The 19337-nt window shown below is 35.4% G+C and overlaps 1 protein-coding gene across 1 annotated transcript; it reads right to left on the bottom strand.

Annotated features, from left to right (window-relative positions):
* Nucleotides 1-3906: 3906 nt before the first annotated feature.
* LOC149796525 (uncharacterized) lies at nt 3907-19337 on the bottom strand. Its single transcript, XM_089961221.1, has 9 exons — nt 19293-19337; nt 18731-18781; nt 17815-17946; nt 16926-17039; nt 15818-16291; nt 15209-15358; nt 14816-14919; nt 10479-12249; nt 3907-4041 (listed from the first exon to the last, which is right to left on the bottom strand). The coding sequence occupies exons 4-8, from the start codon at nt 16996-16998 to the stop codon at nt 12145-12147; spliced, it is 906 nt and encodes a 301-aa protein (XP_089817347.1). The 5' UTR covers nt 16999-17039; nt 17815-17946; nt 18731-18781; nt 19293-19337; the 3' UTR covers nt 3907-4041; nt 10479-12144.

The following is a 19337-nucleotide window of genomic DNA, read 5'->3' as shown; positions in this document are numbered from 1 at the left end:
TTGAGTCAATTCAGCCAAGGTTGTGTACAAGTGTCCTTCCACCAGCTGATAATTATCTATTTGCAGTGTCACCTATTCGAAATTGTCACTCATCCATTTTTTATGTAACTTCTTTTCTGCTGATATTTAGTACGGATACTATTAAACTAACGATCAACGACACTATCCATTTAGTCTCTACTAATGTGTCAGTAAGTCTGGTTCTGTGGTAAATATGTCTCTTTTCTGAGAGGATCCTTTGATAAACGAGATCGTTAATTCAAATTTAAGGTGTCGAATTTCGCTACTGGCGATATTTTCAAATACCATTCACTGTCATTGAAATATGCATATGAATCTAGATATTTGTCATTACAAAATATAAGATCACTGACATTCATCTTAAATAAAAATATCAAGTTTGTTTCACTTGTTTTTGTGTTGATATTTCTGGTATAGATGTTTTTTTATTTTCATGTTGAAATCGTTAAATGTATCTGTAGATATTTTTAATATTTGTGTAACAGTTTATCCTTTAACCTCTTTCCTAAAATGTATTAGAAAGATAGCTTCATTTTCTGGTATATCAATCGCTGGTGTTAGCCATCTCGGGCGTTTGAACCCACTCCTTTCAACCCCCGAGTGTGGATTTGCTGAACCCACTCCTTTCAACCCCCGAGTGTGGATTTGCTGAACCCACTCCTTTCAACCCCCGAGTGTGGATTTGCTTAACCCACTATATTCAACCCCCGAGTGTGGATTTGCTGAACCCACTCCTTTCAACCCCCAAGTGTGGATTTGCTGAACCCACTCTTTTCAACCCCCGAGGGTGGATTTGCTTCTTTCTCTTACGTTGAATGGGGGATAAATCGTCGCCTTGGTATCTTACGTGAAATACGCCAGTGTGCTACTCAATTAGTTGCTAAAACTAAAATTGGTTACGTGTAATCACTGTTGAAGCACTTAGGTTGAATGATTGGAAATCTTGAAGTAATTCAAGTTTGTAGCCATATTGTACTGCCTTCCTGAGATGAACTGTGCACTAATTTAAAAGTCCTTTCAATCTGAAGTATGTGCTGCTATACCCAGAATCTCACAACACATCCCACGGTCCTGCTTAGCCAGAAATTTTACACTATATAGCAGGTGGGATCACTTTATATAAAAGGAAAGAAAAGGTTCCCATGTCGCCCATACATTGATTATGGTAATCCCTTCAAGAGTAACATGCTAACAAAACATATTTGTATTCGCTGAAACTGTATTTCAGCTAGTGTACCACACACTTTGTACATATGTGCTTTCGACGCAACGTCGGTATAAATGCTTTTCAAGGATGACATTTCAAGGATATTAATCGGATAGTTAACTATTACATATTGGGCGTTTATCTGGCGCATATTGCATTGATGTGTTTGGATCAGTCTTTGTTTGTGATAGTCGACACTGGTATAGTAACGTGCCGTACATAGGTTCGTGCTTGTTATTTCTACAGACAGATTTTTACTAGCATGTTATATACTGTTTTGGATACACATTTAAGTTTTATAATGACCCTCACCACTTTCTTGTTTATTTTATTGTATTCAGGTAAAATCTATGCAAAACGAAGATGGGAAAAAGGTACGAAATATAACACAGGTCACGTACATCAGCATATAGCAGTATCATTTCCATATCAGCGATGCTAATTTATTTTTTGTTGGACCTCGAATAACGAGGCGTTCGCCCACTAGTATATTCAGTATATGTGTTAGTATATTGTATTTACTTTATATAAAAAGTGGAACATTAACATGTGTTTCAGTCATATGCATTTTTAACTTGAGAACAAATATCCTCGAGCCCACCATCAGTGTCGCATTGGGTACACATCTGGCCACTCGTCGTTCTATCCTGTGGCTAGAATATTAATTTTGAATCAAGAATTTACAATCAAGACATTAGTCTGTGGAATAACGTGTTTACTTTAAGTATCTGTGTATGAATTTTTCAAACAATCTCCTTAAATCTGGGTGGTCTTGTATTCTTTACTAAATTTGTGAAATGCTCAAGTTTGCCTGGTCTAGTAATTGTTTTTTCGGAACAGTTTTTTATGCTTAGATTCTGCCAGCCCACGGTAAAAAAAAATAGAATCTGGTAAATGTTCCACCTTTATCTACTTATATAACGTTGCTAAAACAAAAATTGGAACATCAAACGGCTGCATCGTCAGCACAATATCATCGGAACCAATCTACCAAGTTTATGAGTATATTTAGTATATTCCCTGCTTTCACATTGTGCATAACCTATACGTTCCCTTCTTTTTAAAATGTGGAGGAAATTGTCCATTCCCTATCTTCGGCTCTTTAAGCATGTCAGACCTTTGATTATTTAAGAGCAGCCAGCGAATAAGAAATTTAACAGCAACGACGTCAAGCAACAACAACAACAACAACAAAAAAGACAATAAAACGCGATTTTATCTAGTACGGTATAACAACTATTGCCAATATTCATTTTCATGCGTTTTGCACGTGTAACAGTAAAGAACACAATTAATGCAAATATAACTTTAAGGTTTAAATGGCGCGCAAATATCATGGATACAGCACTCTGCATTAACGTCGAAAACGTAGTATAACATATCATACAAACAACATTTTTCTTTTCTCACCGCACCAGTTTACACATTTAAAATGCTTCACCAGAAAAAGCAGTGAATATCAAATGTCAATAAGACAAGTATGAAAATTTTAGGCCTATTAACAAAATGTGCGTTTTAAGGTATAACAAAATTTTGCAATTCTTCATAATGTTAATTATGTGATAATATGACTCAGCTCTATGTTACATCATTTACCTGTCCAACACACATGATTTGTTTTTGTTTTCGTCATAAACTGTATTAGTCAACTTTGTCAGACGTTGTGCGACGGATTGTTTAGAACCTGAATTACTAATTTCAAATCGGGCAATCAGATTATCAGAGCCATATCTCACATATACAAACCGACTCCTCTATGTCGTATGCTTTGAAATGTATATCTCGATCACTCTAAGAGGAGTGGCGTTACATTGTGAACTCAATTATAAGTGCAAACACAGGCACATAAGTTCGCATAATTCTTATGCATATATATATATATATATATATATATATATATATATATATATATATATATATACACACACACACACACACTCATACACACACATATATACCTACACTAAATTACCAATTGGAAGCACGCCTGTTTTCCGTGGATGTTATTGAGAACAAAAATAAATCCTTTGTATGTGTATGACTGAACGCATATTTGATTGAATTGATGTTCTCAGTATAATTTATTTTCAGATAATGTATACAAAAATATATACCTTCTATATCAAACACGTCCTGTATAGTATCATGTTAAGTCATAAAAAGACTGGTTCACACTGATTTTGAAAGAAATGCTATAATACTATAGTGTGAATGGTGACTTGTCGGGTGTCGTCTTTCCCATAGTTCTACCTCAATAAAACCTATATTATAACCTTGTGTATTGATTGATTCTATATTATAGTAAATTTTACGCACAACGTTTTATTGACGGGTTTGAGAAAAAAATGCATGCAGTTAAAATTGTGGTTGTGATTGCAGCGTGTTTGTTCCCTTTTTTCGGATTATGGGCGACTTTCAAAAATAAAAATAGAAAATGTTTGAGCTTATAATCAATTAATGTTGATTCCTTATAGCTGGTAAAATGATAAATGTACGCGGTACAAATTTATGTTGTGTTAATAAGTTATGTTCCGTATCTTTTCATTACAGCTATGGAAGGGTGCAAATTTGCAACATCAGTATTCTAATTCTCCCTCAAGTAAATAAACTTGGCGATGGCAGTAGTTGTTATTGATTTACCTGTCAAATGGCATGCTTATTTCCCTGCTGAGGAACTGGGCAATACTACCGGCCAGTTCCACCTTTGCCGTCCCCACCTTGTCAGTGTTATGATGCACGTTCATGTTGATCATCGGAGACGTAGAACCGGCTCGCATCATCTGGATGTTGGTGTGGAGCTCTACCACGACATTCTAAAACAGGGATCAACATGTATTTGAGTATAGCTTTTACCATCGTCTTAAGTAGTACATGGAGAGAAAAGGCTGTCACCGTCTCTGGAGACAAAACATTAAAACCTGGTATCTAATGTTCTCAAAGTTACACAAACAAAGATTTTTACCACAATAGGGTTCGCATGGGCACAAAGCGTCCCGCTGAACGCTGGTCTTATTTATATGGCATCCTTCTTATTGAGTGGTCAAAAGCGCTCTCCGTTACAAATTACTGTCATCTCACCCCTGTCTGCTTGGGTTCGAGTCTCGGATTCGGCCAATGTGGGTATGTGAGAAAGCTTGCCAGTAGCTTCTCGAGGGTCGGTGGTTCTTTTCGGGGATTTCCCGGGTTCTTCCTCCGCCATTAATACTCGTCGCCATGTATGAAAAAATATTAAGACCTGGTATCTAATGTTCTCAAAGTTACACAAACGAAGATTTTTACCACAATAGGGTTCGCATGGGCACAAAGCGTCCCGCTGAACGCTGGTCTTATTTATATGGCATCCTTCTTATTTAACGCAAACATTTTTTTTTTGGGGGGGGGGCTGAAAAATGTGCTGAAAAATGGCGTTAAACCCTACAACAACAACAACAAAACTTTTTTCTCTCCAGGAGATGGACCCTAATTCGAAAGATTATATCAAACAACAGAACATGTTACATGACTTAAAACGTTAAGACGCTACTCCGGACCCCAAGGCGCAAAATGAATATACTAAAATGTGATCAAGTCAATTTTATGTTTACTCGCGTCAAGGTAAACTGATATATGAGGAACATAAGCAAGAACAATTAATATATAGATGCATGAGGAGAGGGTACACAAATTGCATCAATGTAACTCAGCAAATGAAAAGCAAGCAAAGAAAAATAAAACAAAAGTCATTATGGAAAAATTGCAGAAAAGTGTCATAAAAATATCCAATAGCCATGTCGATATAACATAAATATTAAAAGATAAAATATCTACATACATACATACATACATACATACATACATATATATATATATATATATATATATATATATATATATATATATATATATATATATATATATATATATATATATATATATATATATATAAGAAAACTATTTTTTAAAATCTGTTTCTGAGCGCAGGATAGGCTATACGCAAGAGCCAGTATAAATGGTGCGGGAAAAAATCACGGTAACAACCAAAGACCAAAGGGGAAACTACTGGCAGCTCTCTCACATACCCACAATGAGTAGACCCGAGACTGGAACACAAACAGACAGAGGCGAGATGGCAGCGAATCACTAAAAGCGAGAGCTTTAGACCACTAGGCCCCGTATCTGTTGAATACCGTAAACATCGACAATTCTCAGTTCTACCGATTTACTGTGAACTTTGATGTTAGGTCCCGACAGTTATATTAGTGAAGAAACAGGTATGTCTGTCTGCCTGTCTGTTGCTCCCTCTCTCCATAACTTGCAACTGAACTTTTGCTGTATTCACTTTTGTTATGGAATTAAACTCTTTTATTTATTGAATACATGTACTCGGGTTTCGTGTTTTGTGTACATCGATACCCGAGGGTGATTTATGTATATTGTGCCGTATTTCGATATAGTGAGGTCGGTTCATCCCATGTCGAAGTGCTCTCGATGGGACGAACCGAATGCATATAATGCACAGACTACCTGTGAATAAATACCTCACCGTACGTAAATTTCTTTACAATACAGAAAAGTCTTGTCAGCCGGCAGTCTACTTCAAGGACTTGCACATCTTGAGCTGTAGAGGTATGAAGGTTTATTAAATTATAGTCTATAAGTTATAACTACTGTATTACCACGTTTATTTGCGAATGTTTGCTATGTAGCTTTTCTTTACGCAGTATAATGCACATATGTCTAATCTCGTGTTCGACTTAACAAGGTATTTATGTTAGTAATGTAAAGCTACATTCTTTTTAAGAACTGTTTAATATATTAGAATACTTATCGAGTAGGATTAGGTTTATTTTTGAACCTGTCATTTTGTAATTGTACTGATAATGAAATCTATATATCTATATTACCGTGTATAAAGTCATTACGTTATTATGCCCGTGTCGTGTATAGTACAGGGTATTGGATATATTTTCAGCTGTCTGTGACCGAAGTGTCTGCGTCTTTGTCCGGAGTGTTTGTGTCTGGAGTGACCGGATTGTTTAATGTCCGGAGTGTCTAATGTCCGGGGTGTCCGGAGGGTCTAATGTTCGAAGTTTTCTGAGTGTCCTGGAACTGTAGCAATCGTGGAGCTGAAAAAGTGTACTGATGACGGAGTGTATCTCTGTACATGTCAACCGTGGGCTACTTTTGGGGTTCGGTGTATATTTACGGACTGTCCCTTTTATTTTTATCACTTAAATTCGCTACCTGAGTGGATGCACTTTACTACATGAGTACAATTTTAATTCGTGTACTATCCGAGTAAACTATATCCATCGTGTCATTGTCAAATCGTTGTGAACCGTTGATTTCTTATCTTAGTATTTGCTAAAATTAATTTATTTGTATTTTTCATCGTTAAGTCTGTGCGTTCTTATGTTAATTAAATCCAATATTTGGATTATATATACACGCACGTATTAATACCTAATTGCTTATGCAAGTTATCCATTATTAAACATTGTATTTAAATCATGTTCAAAAGTGTTCTGTTGTGAATCCTAAAAATCCCACCCGGTTATCTTGTTACACTATACATGTGAGACTACCAATATTCATTTTACAAGGTCGTGACGCCGTATTTAGCATTGGAATAATAGGCAATGAAATAAGGTCGATTAAAGTGGGATTGTTTTCAGTTTTGCAAAGTCTCCTATTTGAATGATCGTACATTGCATTGCATTCAAACTGATCACTCCCCGGAACATTAGCTATGTTGCCCTATTACTACCTGTGTCACGTCAAAGTATGGACAATTGTATAATATTGGTAAGGAACGTTTTATTCTTTCTCTGCAACGGACCTCTCTACCTCGCCCAAAGAAACAGACCATACATGCTAGTATTCTTTTATATTTATATATAACAAGTAAATGTCTCATTAAAAGCCAATATAATGGTGTTAACTACTGTCATTCAATCATAATTAAAAACAACATAGTGGCGTTAAATGCTGTTATTCAATCGTATATTTCTTAAAGGCCAACAAAGAACTGTATAAACCATTACCTTTGATTTTCCGTGCTATCTTATTCAACACGGCATTCAGTGGCCATAAATTGGTATAATTAAATAAACTAAAGACTAGAAGGAAGATATTTCATCTTTTGATTCATACAACGAACTTAAAGCTTAGAAATGTTTTGATAAGGTATTTATTCTATCAGAGCATGTAAATACCTCATTGATAATACAACCCCTTATGAATAGGAAATATTTAATCGTTTTAGAAAGGCCTCGACGTTTGGATAAACTTTGTATCGTATAGTTACTTATCTATTCGAACGGCAAGTCAACCTGTGTCGCTGGTTAAAATGAACTAGCAGATATGAGAACATACAGTGAACATGAAGCAGAATACAAAATAAAAAAGATTAAATCTAAAAACAAAAATCTCGGATGAGTGTTTATTTAAGAGCTCGACACTTCATGTACATGCATGTATAGGGTATTAATTTAAATAAGTCCCTTTCTTCACGTACTAATGTTAGAAGATATGATTATAATACGGAATGGAATACGAGAATATATTTCTTCTGTTTATCGTCGTCAAAGGGTACAATATTATACAAATAATACGAAAAACGATCGATATTACTCGACCAGTATATATTGAAATTAATATACTATGCAAAGAAAATACAATACCAGTGCCAATTTGGGAATAGCTTTCCTTTAGTGTGTAAAACAAGATTACTTGAATCTACATACTGTAAGTAGATTGTTTAAATGAAAGACAAGTAAATGATAATAGAGTGCTTTTATATAGCAACCTAAAGATTTCGCCACCGATTCGTGCAGAATAATGTACCGTGTATCGATTTATCTAATCCACTGCCTACAGTCGACTGGAATGTACAAGTTAGAATTCGGATCGAATATTAATTCATCTGTCTAAAATACTTGTGTACGTTCTTATTACAGATGAAGAAAATACAAGATATAATTAAAATTCTGGACAAATTTAGAAAACAAACCCCATACAAAAAAACAACAACACATAGCTCATTTCATTGGTGTTTTAATAGCAGTGCCTGCCTGGCCGAATATTTGTCATTTGTGTCTCTTCTTAGAGTGGTCTGTGCAATTCAGGGTTGTTTCATTTATGCACGAAATATTGTAAAGATTGTCTTCTCAAATGAATGGAATTTTAGCCTTCAAAACTGGTCAAGAAAAAGCGGAATTTAAACTAAAATAAATCTTTATAATTAAATGTAAAACTGTTTAAAAAAATTATTTAAGATAAGTGGCAAAATCAACTTTTAATATATATATATATATATATATATATATATATATATATATATATATATATATATATATATATATATATATATATAACTAGGCAAGTGAAAGAAAACGAACTTACCCCCGTCTCAGCACCAAACAAATTTGAGATAAACGTTGTCATTTTGCTAAGAAATTCCTTTTGTATGGATTCGGGAGGAACGTTTGTTCGAAGAACAACTGTTACGTGGGTGAGTGTCATTCTAGAATACTTTTTTGAATTCGTGATTATTTTGTTGTAAAGTCTATTCCTCTTAGCTGTCGATGACACTTACTCGCGAAGCACTGATCACTCTTACACCTTTAACCAGTCACTAATTCTTCCCTCGCTTCATAAATTTTCAATAGCACGTTAATCAACCCTGGGTTGGAACACGTTAGATTCAATCCTTACATCAATACATATACATACGTATTCCAAATAAAGGTCGCCTCTAAATTTCAAATTTGAATTGGCGCTTAGAGTACCTTTGTGTATGTTACCTGTACAAACTGTCTGCCTATGCAGGTATGTCCTTACATGCTAAACAATACAAAAAGCAGGTGAATAGGTGAACACCAGTAATGTTAGGATTACCTACCGAACCGTATGTGCTCATATCCTTACACTAGTCCATTATATGTATATATTTGTGGTGTGGCGGCGCAAAAGGTGTTGGGAGGGGGACAATTACCCCGTCCCCCCCCCCCCGACGCAAAAGAAAGGGAAAACAGTTTGGGGGCTAATCTTCTTTACAGCTAAAATTATTGTGTAAAGGGGGCAATTTTACACAAAGAGTATATGTCTATTTCGGAACGGAGGTGAAGGAGGTTAGTAACTGTTAAAAATATTTTCTAAGCTGCAATGGAGAGAGAGAGAGAGAGAGAGAGAATGGACACAATTCTTCATCTAATTAGAATCAGATCTCTAATGTCCTTTTCGTAGCACAGACAAGATGTTAATTTTATGAGACTGATATAACTCTATTCCTGACATTGTGCACACAATCTAACACCACTAAGAGAGAAAGTTATTTCTAGGCTAAAACAAATTACACATTCTTCTTTCAAGAAGTTTTAGAAAAATGCCTTCATTGCTAGGTATGTTTCTAGGATTTTGTGACGATTATCAACTTCTGATCATATGTTTGTCTACATTCTTTAAAAGGTCGCCATCTCTATAGCTTTTGACTAATCCGAGGAAATATATTTACTGTCAAATTTGGCAGATTTAGGTCGGATCTCTGCTATATATGCCGAACGATTTCGTTGTGTTAGAATTAGCAGGGCTATACTCATTTGGTTGAGATTTTAAAAATAACTTATTTGCAAGTACATGTTGTCAAAGTACATATTGTAGTAAAAAGGTGACGTATGTGACGTATATATCAACATAGGTTGTATTGATCTCCCACGACTATTATATATCGTAAGCTCAATGTTGTCAACAGAGAGAGAGAGAGAGAGGGAGAGAGAGAGAGAGAGAGAGAGAGAGATATGTAAAAACGTTTGGTGTGTAAAGACAAATTATCCTTTAAACATATACTGAACACTTTTATATAGACACCGTTTAGACCGTTAGACCGGTTCACATCATATTGTAATATACTTTCATTAGACAGGAAAATCGACGACAATAGTCTTAGTTTGAATCACACATACAGAGATCGGTGTCATTGTTTATTTCTTGTGTTATGCATATTTATTTTGTATTGTTTGTTGGCTCTACTTCATGATTATATGTTATGTTTGTTTGTACTTTGGAACTGACCTAGGATTCATAACACTAGTGAATTATATTTAGAGAGCAAGAATAAAGCCAACGAACAAAAAAATGAAAGAATATTAAAACTAAACAATGTGCAATACTAATGAACATGGAAAAGGTGTAGAGACTCCGATTAAATGCAATAAATTCTATCTGTATTTAGAACTATTGAGTTTCGAAATAAAAAAAAACAAATACAAACCTCATTCATAATCCGAGCATAAAATAAATCAAAATGAATAACCATGGCGTTGTAAACAACAAGATGCTTAGAAAATATCCCTCTTTGATAATGGGGATGTGTTGTTAGAGTCAGAAGCTATTTTATGGGAGCTCACTGTACATTTGGTTTTACCTGAATGGACTGGGAAAGAATTCCATGAACAATTATTGATCTCTTTTCTTTAAGGAAAGTTTTACAAATGTATATCAAGAACATATATTTCGCAATTAGTTTTTGATAGCTTCTGAAATTATGGCAATTTGTGTGTGTGTGTGTGTGTGTGTGTGTGTGTGTGTGTGTTAGAAATACAGTGACAGACAGGTCCTGTCGATCATTAAACGTAAATGATATCATACCTGCATTAAGGCGGAATTCAATATTTTAGGTATTATATTTGCAGTTGATGCTTCTTTGCAAGATAGCTGTTCCACCTCTTTTAGAATAAAAAGAATTGAAGTCAGTTGAACAAGGCCCATCGTATGACAATTTGCAGTTTAGATGTCCCATTACAACGACAAGTAACTTACAGAACACATTGAATAATTGTGCACTGTATCTGGAATAGTAAACATTTCTGTCCAAGAATGACCATTTTTACAATTTTTGAAACCTAAATCGCATTGAATTATTAAGTTTTAGCGTTGAGCCGTACATATATATTTTACTACATAAATGTCAAATCAAATAAAATTATACACTTTCTTACAGTTTCACCTTTTGTTTAATTAATTAGAATTTAAACACACATAAAAGCCAGTAATACCGACACATATCAATGTCAATAGACCGCCAGTACCAGGTCAGTCTTATACAGTAACACCAGGTGTTTAGGCAAGGGAATTAACCTTTACGGGACTGACAGAGAAGGAAGCACATCACTCAGGCTAGGACAGAGTATTTCATACTTTGGTCAACATAAATCGCCAAATGTAGAGAACTAAATACGAAGTGGAACAACTCACAATCTCGAATACATTATCAACTGAATTTAAGAATTTGTTCTATGTTCTTTAGTTTAGTTCAAAGGAATAAAAAAACAAAAACATGGCTAATCCGCATTTACTTTGTTGATGAGTTATTTGTCAACTTTGTTTAAATTGATCACATTGTGTAAATGTCACAAGTATCATATAAAACGTAATTTGAACTCTCATCTTAAAGAGAAACGTTGCGAAGTATTTCACGTAAGAGGGTCATTATTTCTGGTTAATAGACAGTTCGCTTATGAAAGTAAAGTAAAATCGGATACTAGCGCTGTAAATGTGTAATTTAAATTTTGTATGAATGCGTTTAAAAACTGAGTAGACTCATGTTTCAATAAAAGCACACACACACATACACAATGACACACACACACACACACACACACACATATATATATATATATATATATATATATATATATATATATATATATATATATATATATATATATATCTTGTGCTTAAAACACGTATGAATTAAGTTGAAATAAAAATCTTTGCTGAACTAAAAAATGCAGTTTGGAAATCTGACAACGTCAATTTCACCAGATTTAAATGTGACACATTTCTTTCAAGTTATTGTTCTCGGTAATGTTCACCACCACTGGCAAGATAGAGCTCTTTTCGGGGCACTCCTTTTCCAGTTTGGACTGTTATTTTAGTTATACATAAATGTCAGCATAGTCACTATGCATGGCACCTTGAGGACTCATGCATTTCTTTGGCTCCTGATCTTGGAATGTCACGGTGCCTTCATCCTCAGAAACCTGGGGAATATTATACGTGGGGATTAGTACGTGTGTTTCTTTGAGTAGATAGCATAACTAGGACATGTAAGACGCGAACACAATCAACACATGAAAAAATGGCATACTTCCTTTGTTTTTTTTATCAACAATGCACTCACTCGATTATCCGAGTCATTCATGAAGATAAGACCTGGTAAGCATTAAAAAAAGTTACTATTGTAGCTATTTGGAAAAATGCAGAGAGGAATAAAACGCATGCAGTTCAGCTGACTATTATCCCCACACATTCAAAAGAAAATGTGGAGTTTATGTTTTCCGGCTCGTACGTACATGAGTGCTTGCTTGGTTATGTTAAAAAACAGCTTGCATGGCCTTGTATACAGTTAAAAATTGAGACTTCAGACGTTTAGACATGGAATTTTTTTCACTGTGTATGTGCCAAACGATTTAGAGTGCAGAATCAGTCCTTGTGAGTGGAGTTAGGAAACTGAGGTTATCTTACATAAATTTAAAATAGCTAGACAATTATGAGACTGACGATTGTTGTGTATGATTAACGGTCCGTATAAGACCTACTTATAGTTGGAACGGAATCCATGTGTCATTTCTCGGTGAAATACAGTAGCGACCCCTGGGTCAAACTTATAGAATAATGAGATTCTGACAATATGCACTAAACGGGCAAAGCAACAATAAATAATCAGTTATGCAACTGACATTTGACCTTGTATCTATTCATTTCTCCATGGACTTAGACCCTGACTAATAACATACACACCACTGTACTTGCTGCATGCACATTACGTTGAGTATTATCGTATATACACCTACTGGGCGTGCAAAGATATTTATGTATAACACGTGACATTTGACACTGGTTCAAACCCTATTCCAGTGCCCTAACCCGTGATTCATAACTTAAAATCCTGAGATCCCGTCCTATAAATCCTTTTGGGCATAAATCTATGCCCCTAGATAGGCAACTTATATTTATTTCGTGTCTATATTTGCCCACTGGATGTGATGTGATGTGATTTTGATTTTTAACGTAGCTTTAACAATTTTTCAGTCATATCGCTACGATGTCTGCAATGTGGCAGTTTATAGTGATTTCTAGCACTGGGGCATCATGCCGCAGACATGTAGCATGATGTCCCACCCAGTCACATTATCCTGACACCAGTCCTAACACTAACCTCTTAATGCAGAGCGCCAAGCGAGGCAGCTGTTAGTACCATTTTTTAAGTCTCTGGTTTGACTCGGCCGGGGATAGAACCCACGACCTCCCGCATCCGAGGCGGACGCTCTAACCACTAGGCCACCGGAGCGGTCTTGCCCACTGGAATTATATCTTAGGATCATAGATTATATTTCCGTATTCGTTGGTTGTTGTTGTTGTTGATGTTGTTGGGCTTAACGCCATTTTTTAGCACAAGATAGGCTATACATGGCGGCCAGTATTAATGGTGGAAGAAGAATCCGGGAAAACATCGGAAAGAACCACCGACCCTCCAGAAGCTACTGGCAAATTTCCCAAATACCCACATAGGCCGAACCTGACACTTGAACCCACGCAGAGTTGAGATGGCAGTGATCCGCAACGTTGAGCGCTTTAGACGAATCAGCCACTAGCCCCCCTCCCCCCCGTATTCGTTAGATGAGGGAACAGTGAAGAGCGGACAAAACCAGGTTGTACGTGTTTCCGACACCGATTACTTTTGCAGCACTTTACCATGAAATGACAGCAAATGTGAATTATTTACTTGTCCTAGTTCTTTAGTTGTGCCTGGTTTAGGAATCAAGTTTTAATGAATTATTACGTATGCAAGTATATGTCATTGTAATGTATGTATGTATGTATGTATGTATGTATGTATGTATGTACGTACGTATGTATGTATGTATGTATGTATGTTGGGCTCCGAGTGGTCTAAAGCGCTCACCGTTACGGATCACAGCCATCTCACCTCTGTCTGCTTGGAATCAAGTCTCGGGTTCGGTCAGTGTTGGTATGTGAGAAAGCTTGCCAGCATCTGCACGTTGGTCGGTGGTTCTCTCCTGGGTTTTACCGGGTTTTTCCTCCACTATGTATACTGGTCGACATGTATAATCTGTCTTGTGCTGAAAAATGGCGTTAAACCCAGCGAGTATGTATGTATGTGTGTAACGTCGCGCAATTGTAGATAAATGCGATAGCTACATTATAATGAGGTAAAATTTGATAGAATATCAGCGGCAGCTGTGTGAGTAACAGTATGATATGGTCTATCATTATGACTCAAGTCACAGTCGCTCTTTTAGACCTGCGGTCTTTTAAGTACCACTTAGGATGAACAATTGCTTTACAACTTTAACATTCCGGTATTATGTATGTCTACAAGTGGACCTTAACGGTTTGTACTTGAACTTTCATGATAGGTCGATTACATTACCAAGTACAAATGTTTCTAAATATTAGGCTTGATGTATATAAGTAGGTATTCTCGTCATTTGAGTATTGTTTTCCGTCGAATCTTGAAATATGCAATAGTCATATTTATATCTATATTTCTTTTGTAATGTTCAGTAATGTTCCCGTACTAACCTGGACATGTGGCATATAGGTCATATGCTCTACATTTCCACAGGTTTCATATCCATCGTCTTCTTTTGCATTTCGAACGTAGTTGGTCCTTGTATTGTCTATTTCTGCTTATGATAGTAAAAACATATATGTGAATATTTTAAGTCTAGGAAATAGAGTAATTCAGTAAATATCAGCTGGTGACGAATGTTAGGTCATTTGAGTCTTTACTGTTGTAGAGGAAACATATTTTCCTTTTTTAAATTTAGAACTGAGAAATCAAGTACTCATGATGATGTGGCCAGTTTCAAATAATTTTCGTGATAGGATACCTCAATTGTTTAAACGCGACACTTGTTATAAATCGATTTCTCTGATGTACAGCATGGTCAAAACAACCGTGCGAATACTTACCTTGCAACGAAAAGTTAATGGCGTTAGTGGACTTAGAAACGACTTCCATATCTTGGAACGTGTTTCTTGGACCATTCCCTCGTGTAAAATTGACCATTTTGTACCCATCCACGCATTCACCGTCAGTAACTGATATGAAGGCAGTCTGGTCTGAAATACAGTAATTAAATGAATTGGTGGATGATGAAGTGAGTGGTAAACTTTACGGCAAGTATTACTACTGCATCTACCTTGACTACTACTACTGCTACTACTACTAGTTCTGCTGATATTACTACCGCCACAATTACTACTACTAAAACGATATGTATACAGTCGACCGCACCAATCGAAGAATAGGGTATTATCAATCTAAGATAGTTAGATTAAACCATATTAAATAATTCAGTTGAGTCAGATATACACAGACAATGAAGATAATCTGAGTCACAGCTGATAATGTAATATTGTATGCCAATAAATGGAACATGTGTATGCATCTGTTATCAAATTAGCTACGTCGAAATTATATCCACAATTCATGGTATATCGTCATAAAACAAACGAATGTATACATTACATACTCCTCATGTTAACATACGATTAAATGACGGAATAAAACGCACATACTATTATTTGTGGATGCAGATCTTGTTCCCTTCTTGACCTTGGCATAAAGATCATGAGGAAACTGGTCAGGCTGACTTAGGCCAACTACTGCGTTGCCTTCTGCTGAATCTAATATACAGACTGTTGCAGAATCATCGCGTATGCCACGCATGTCATTGGTACATGCATCCGTCAACTTTTCTATGGACATGTTATTGGATTCCTTAGAGGTCACAATATTTTTACGTACGGGTCCAAGTTTGTCATCCTCTAATGTTTGTACAGAAATGGTGAAGCTGGACTGTCTATCAAATGCGTGCGAATTGTCCTGAATTGCTAGGTATTTGAGCACACTTTGATCACTTCTAACTGCGGTAGAATGAATTAATCGACCAATTACTTCTTCATCTACTATCGATTTTGGCAGTTGTTTCCTTATTAAGGACGGTGCAGTATAAAGCGTGGAACTGGATGTCTCGAGTACAAGTCGCTGCACTAGAAAACAACAATCATATTGTCAGTAACACCCTGTCCATAAATCTGGAATTACGAACATGCAACAGAATGGCTAGTGATATCTCTAATCAATAAAATAAATATCAAAATATTAAAATATTTTTTCTTCACTCATTAGGTCTCACGGCAGTAATTCACAATATATGTTTTCATACTAGATGACTTAATAAGGGAGGTAGCAACTAAAACATGTAATATGTTTTCTTCTTCTGCGAATACGATATTGAAATATGCGTAAACATCAAGGACATGTGAAATAGACATGCGTGCTTTGTTCTTGAATTTTAATTAAGCGTATTAAAAAAAATCAACCAATGCAGAAATTTTAAACAAGACGTAATATGGCACAAACTGCGTAAAGAAGAGAATGAAACGTTCTGGATATTTCCTTATACATTATGGATCTAATGCTATTTGATACACAATTACACCTATCTATAGAAATGTCAGCCAGGGAGAGCAATAGTGAAATGTGGCATCTACGGCATATTCCTCATATGTGATATCAATGACAACATATATTCAAACGGGATATCTGTTTCTTGACTTATTTTCAAATAACCATCGTCTATAATGACCTGCAATAAAAAGCATGACTGGAGATTAGTTGTACCTGCTTTTAGGCTATAGGTATTCCTCCTCTGAATCCATATCAGACAGCCGATCATCAGCATTATCAGCCCCATCGCTCCGATGACGACATATTTGAAGTCAATGAGTATGTTCGCTGTAACGATAGAGATGCAATACATATTTATTAAGACAGCATTAGAAGAGGCTGAAATAGGTGGTAGAACAAACCAAAACAAAGCAAAACAGAAAACTCCCACACAAAATGAGGAAAAGACATACCTGTTCGATATAAAAAGCATAAATATAAATATAATTTATCTTCAGAGCCGAATAAACCCGAAAACAAATCATTCAAATTCAATTACTTACGTATTTGCAGTCTGTGTGTATTCTTTTTTCTGGACGTATTCGTATCGTCATATTTGAAATTAAATTAGACTGATGTCACAGAATAGTAAGAGGTTGTTTTTCGCATATCTGCATATCGTAGATGCGACATTCCCTTTCCCATTTAGTACTTATTAACCAAGGGATAACGAATATTCTCGTAATTACTATTTTTTTTACACAACGTGGTACACAAGATAGCCATAAAATACGACCTCATATAAAAAGGAATTTATCTATACCATTTCTATTACAACAGCACGCTCATAATATCAAGATAATATATCACACTTATACTAACCATAATTCTTTTTACCATAAACTATGATTTTATTCCCAATGACTTATCAATTAAACCAGAAATACGAGTTTTATAAGGATATCGTTGCCAATGATAGCGCAGATCTCTGTGTGAGACAATATATCAATGTCACTTTCTCAGTCTAAACATACCGTAATCACAACCCAAAACATTATATGGCAAGCTTGATCAGTTTGTTATGTTTTTCAGGATCACGTCTTCTTCTTAACACGATACTCACATGTAATAATCTGATTCCCAGGAGATGTGGGTCGCACACTGATTGGAAGTGATGTATATTCTTCAGTATCCAATCTCTCAGCTGAAGGTACTAAAGATGATCCACTCGTGGAGCTTGAATCTGTGGTTGTAACTTTAAGACAGTTGTACAAAATTTGTTGTACACAAACAACACAACCGAAGAAACAAATCATACATACTTTTGTCTCTATGTAATCTTAAAGACACACTGCAAAAATGAAAACATTCTACATGCACAGTTTCATTTTGAATTTCTATATAATCTTCAGCAATATAACGTTGCACTTCTGAAAGTGCACAGATATTTACCGTTACAATTGGTGCATCTTCAACGTTGCTTTATCAATGGTATTTAGTTATAAAAGTCGCTATCGATTAGACGAAAGATGACAGACAACCAACCGCTGAAGCATGAACGAATGAATGTTTCTACTAATTCTGGTTTTATATATTGATCCAATGTATGTAAATGATCAGTAGCTAAATTATAGTATGGTATATGCAAATTACGAAATATGTATTCGAACACACGACCTTGCTGCTACTTAAAGGATAGATAAGTGATGGGTTAAATATGGATTTGCCTTACATTATTACTTTATCATATTAATTGTTATATAAATGGAAATATGTCTGATAGTACTTTGTCAGCAAGCACACATATATTATTCATATCAAAAATTTGTTGGTACAGGTTCACATAATTATTATATAATACATTACAGAAGTGGAGCTAACAAATGAGCGCAATACTGAGTCCAATTACTAATATAGAAACGTGCACTTTAGTTTATGGACCTCATCGATGATGATTATTTTATTGATATTTCCATCTGCCCACGAAGCTTTCATCTGCATATATTTTATGCAGAAATCGTTCAAATTCAATTACTTACGTGCTTGCAGTGTGTGTGGATTCTTTCTTCTGGACGTATTCGTATCGTCATCTGTGAAATTAAATTAAGACTGATGTCACAGAATAGTAACAGGTTGTTTTTCGCATATCTGCATATCGTAGAAGCAACGTTCCCTTTCCCATTTAGTACTTATTATGAAATAGATAACGAATATTCTCGTAATTACTATTCTTATTTTACACAGCGTAGTACACAAGATAGACATAAAATACGACCTCATAAGAAACTAAATTTATCTATACCATTTTTTTACAACAGCACGCTTATAATATCAAGATAATATCTCACACTTATACTAGCTATAATTCTTTTTACCATAAACTTTGATTTTATTCCCAATGACTTATCAATGAAACCAGAAATACGAGTTTCATAAGGATATCGTTATCAATGATGGCGCAGATCTCTGTGTGAGACAATATATCAATGTCACTTTCATAGTCTAAACATACTTTAATCACAACCCAAAACATTATATGGCAAGCTTGATCAGTTTGTTATGTTTTTCAGGATCACTTCTTCTTCTTAACACGATACTCACATGTAATGATCTGATTTCCAGGAGATGTAAGTGGCACAGTGATTG

Source organism: Sinohyriopsis cumingii, chromosome 6 (genome assembly GCF_028554795.1).
Source record: "Sinohyriopsis cumingii isolate HCF-2022 chromosome 6, ASM2855479v2, whole genome shotgun sequence".
In the NCBI taxonomy this organism is placed as follows: domain Eukaryota; kingdom Metazoa; phylum Mollusca; class Bivalvia; order Unionida; family Unionidae; genus Sinohyriopsis; species Sinohyriopsis cumingii.
This window is presented reverse-complemented; position numbering and strand designations above follow the sequence as displayed.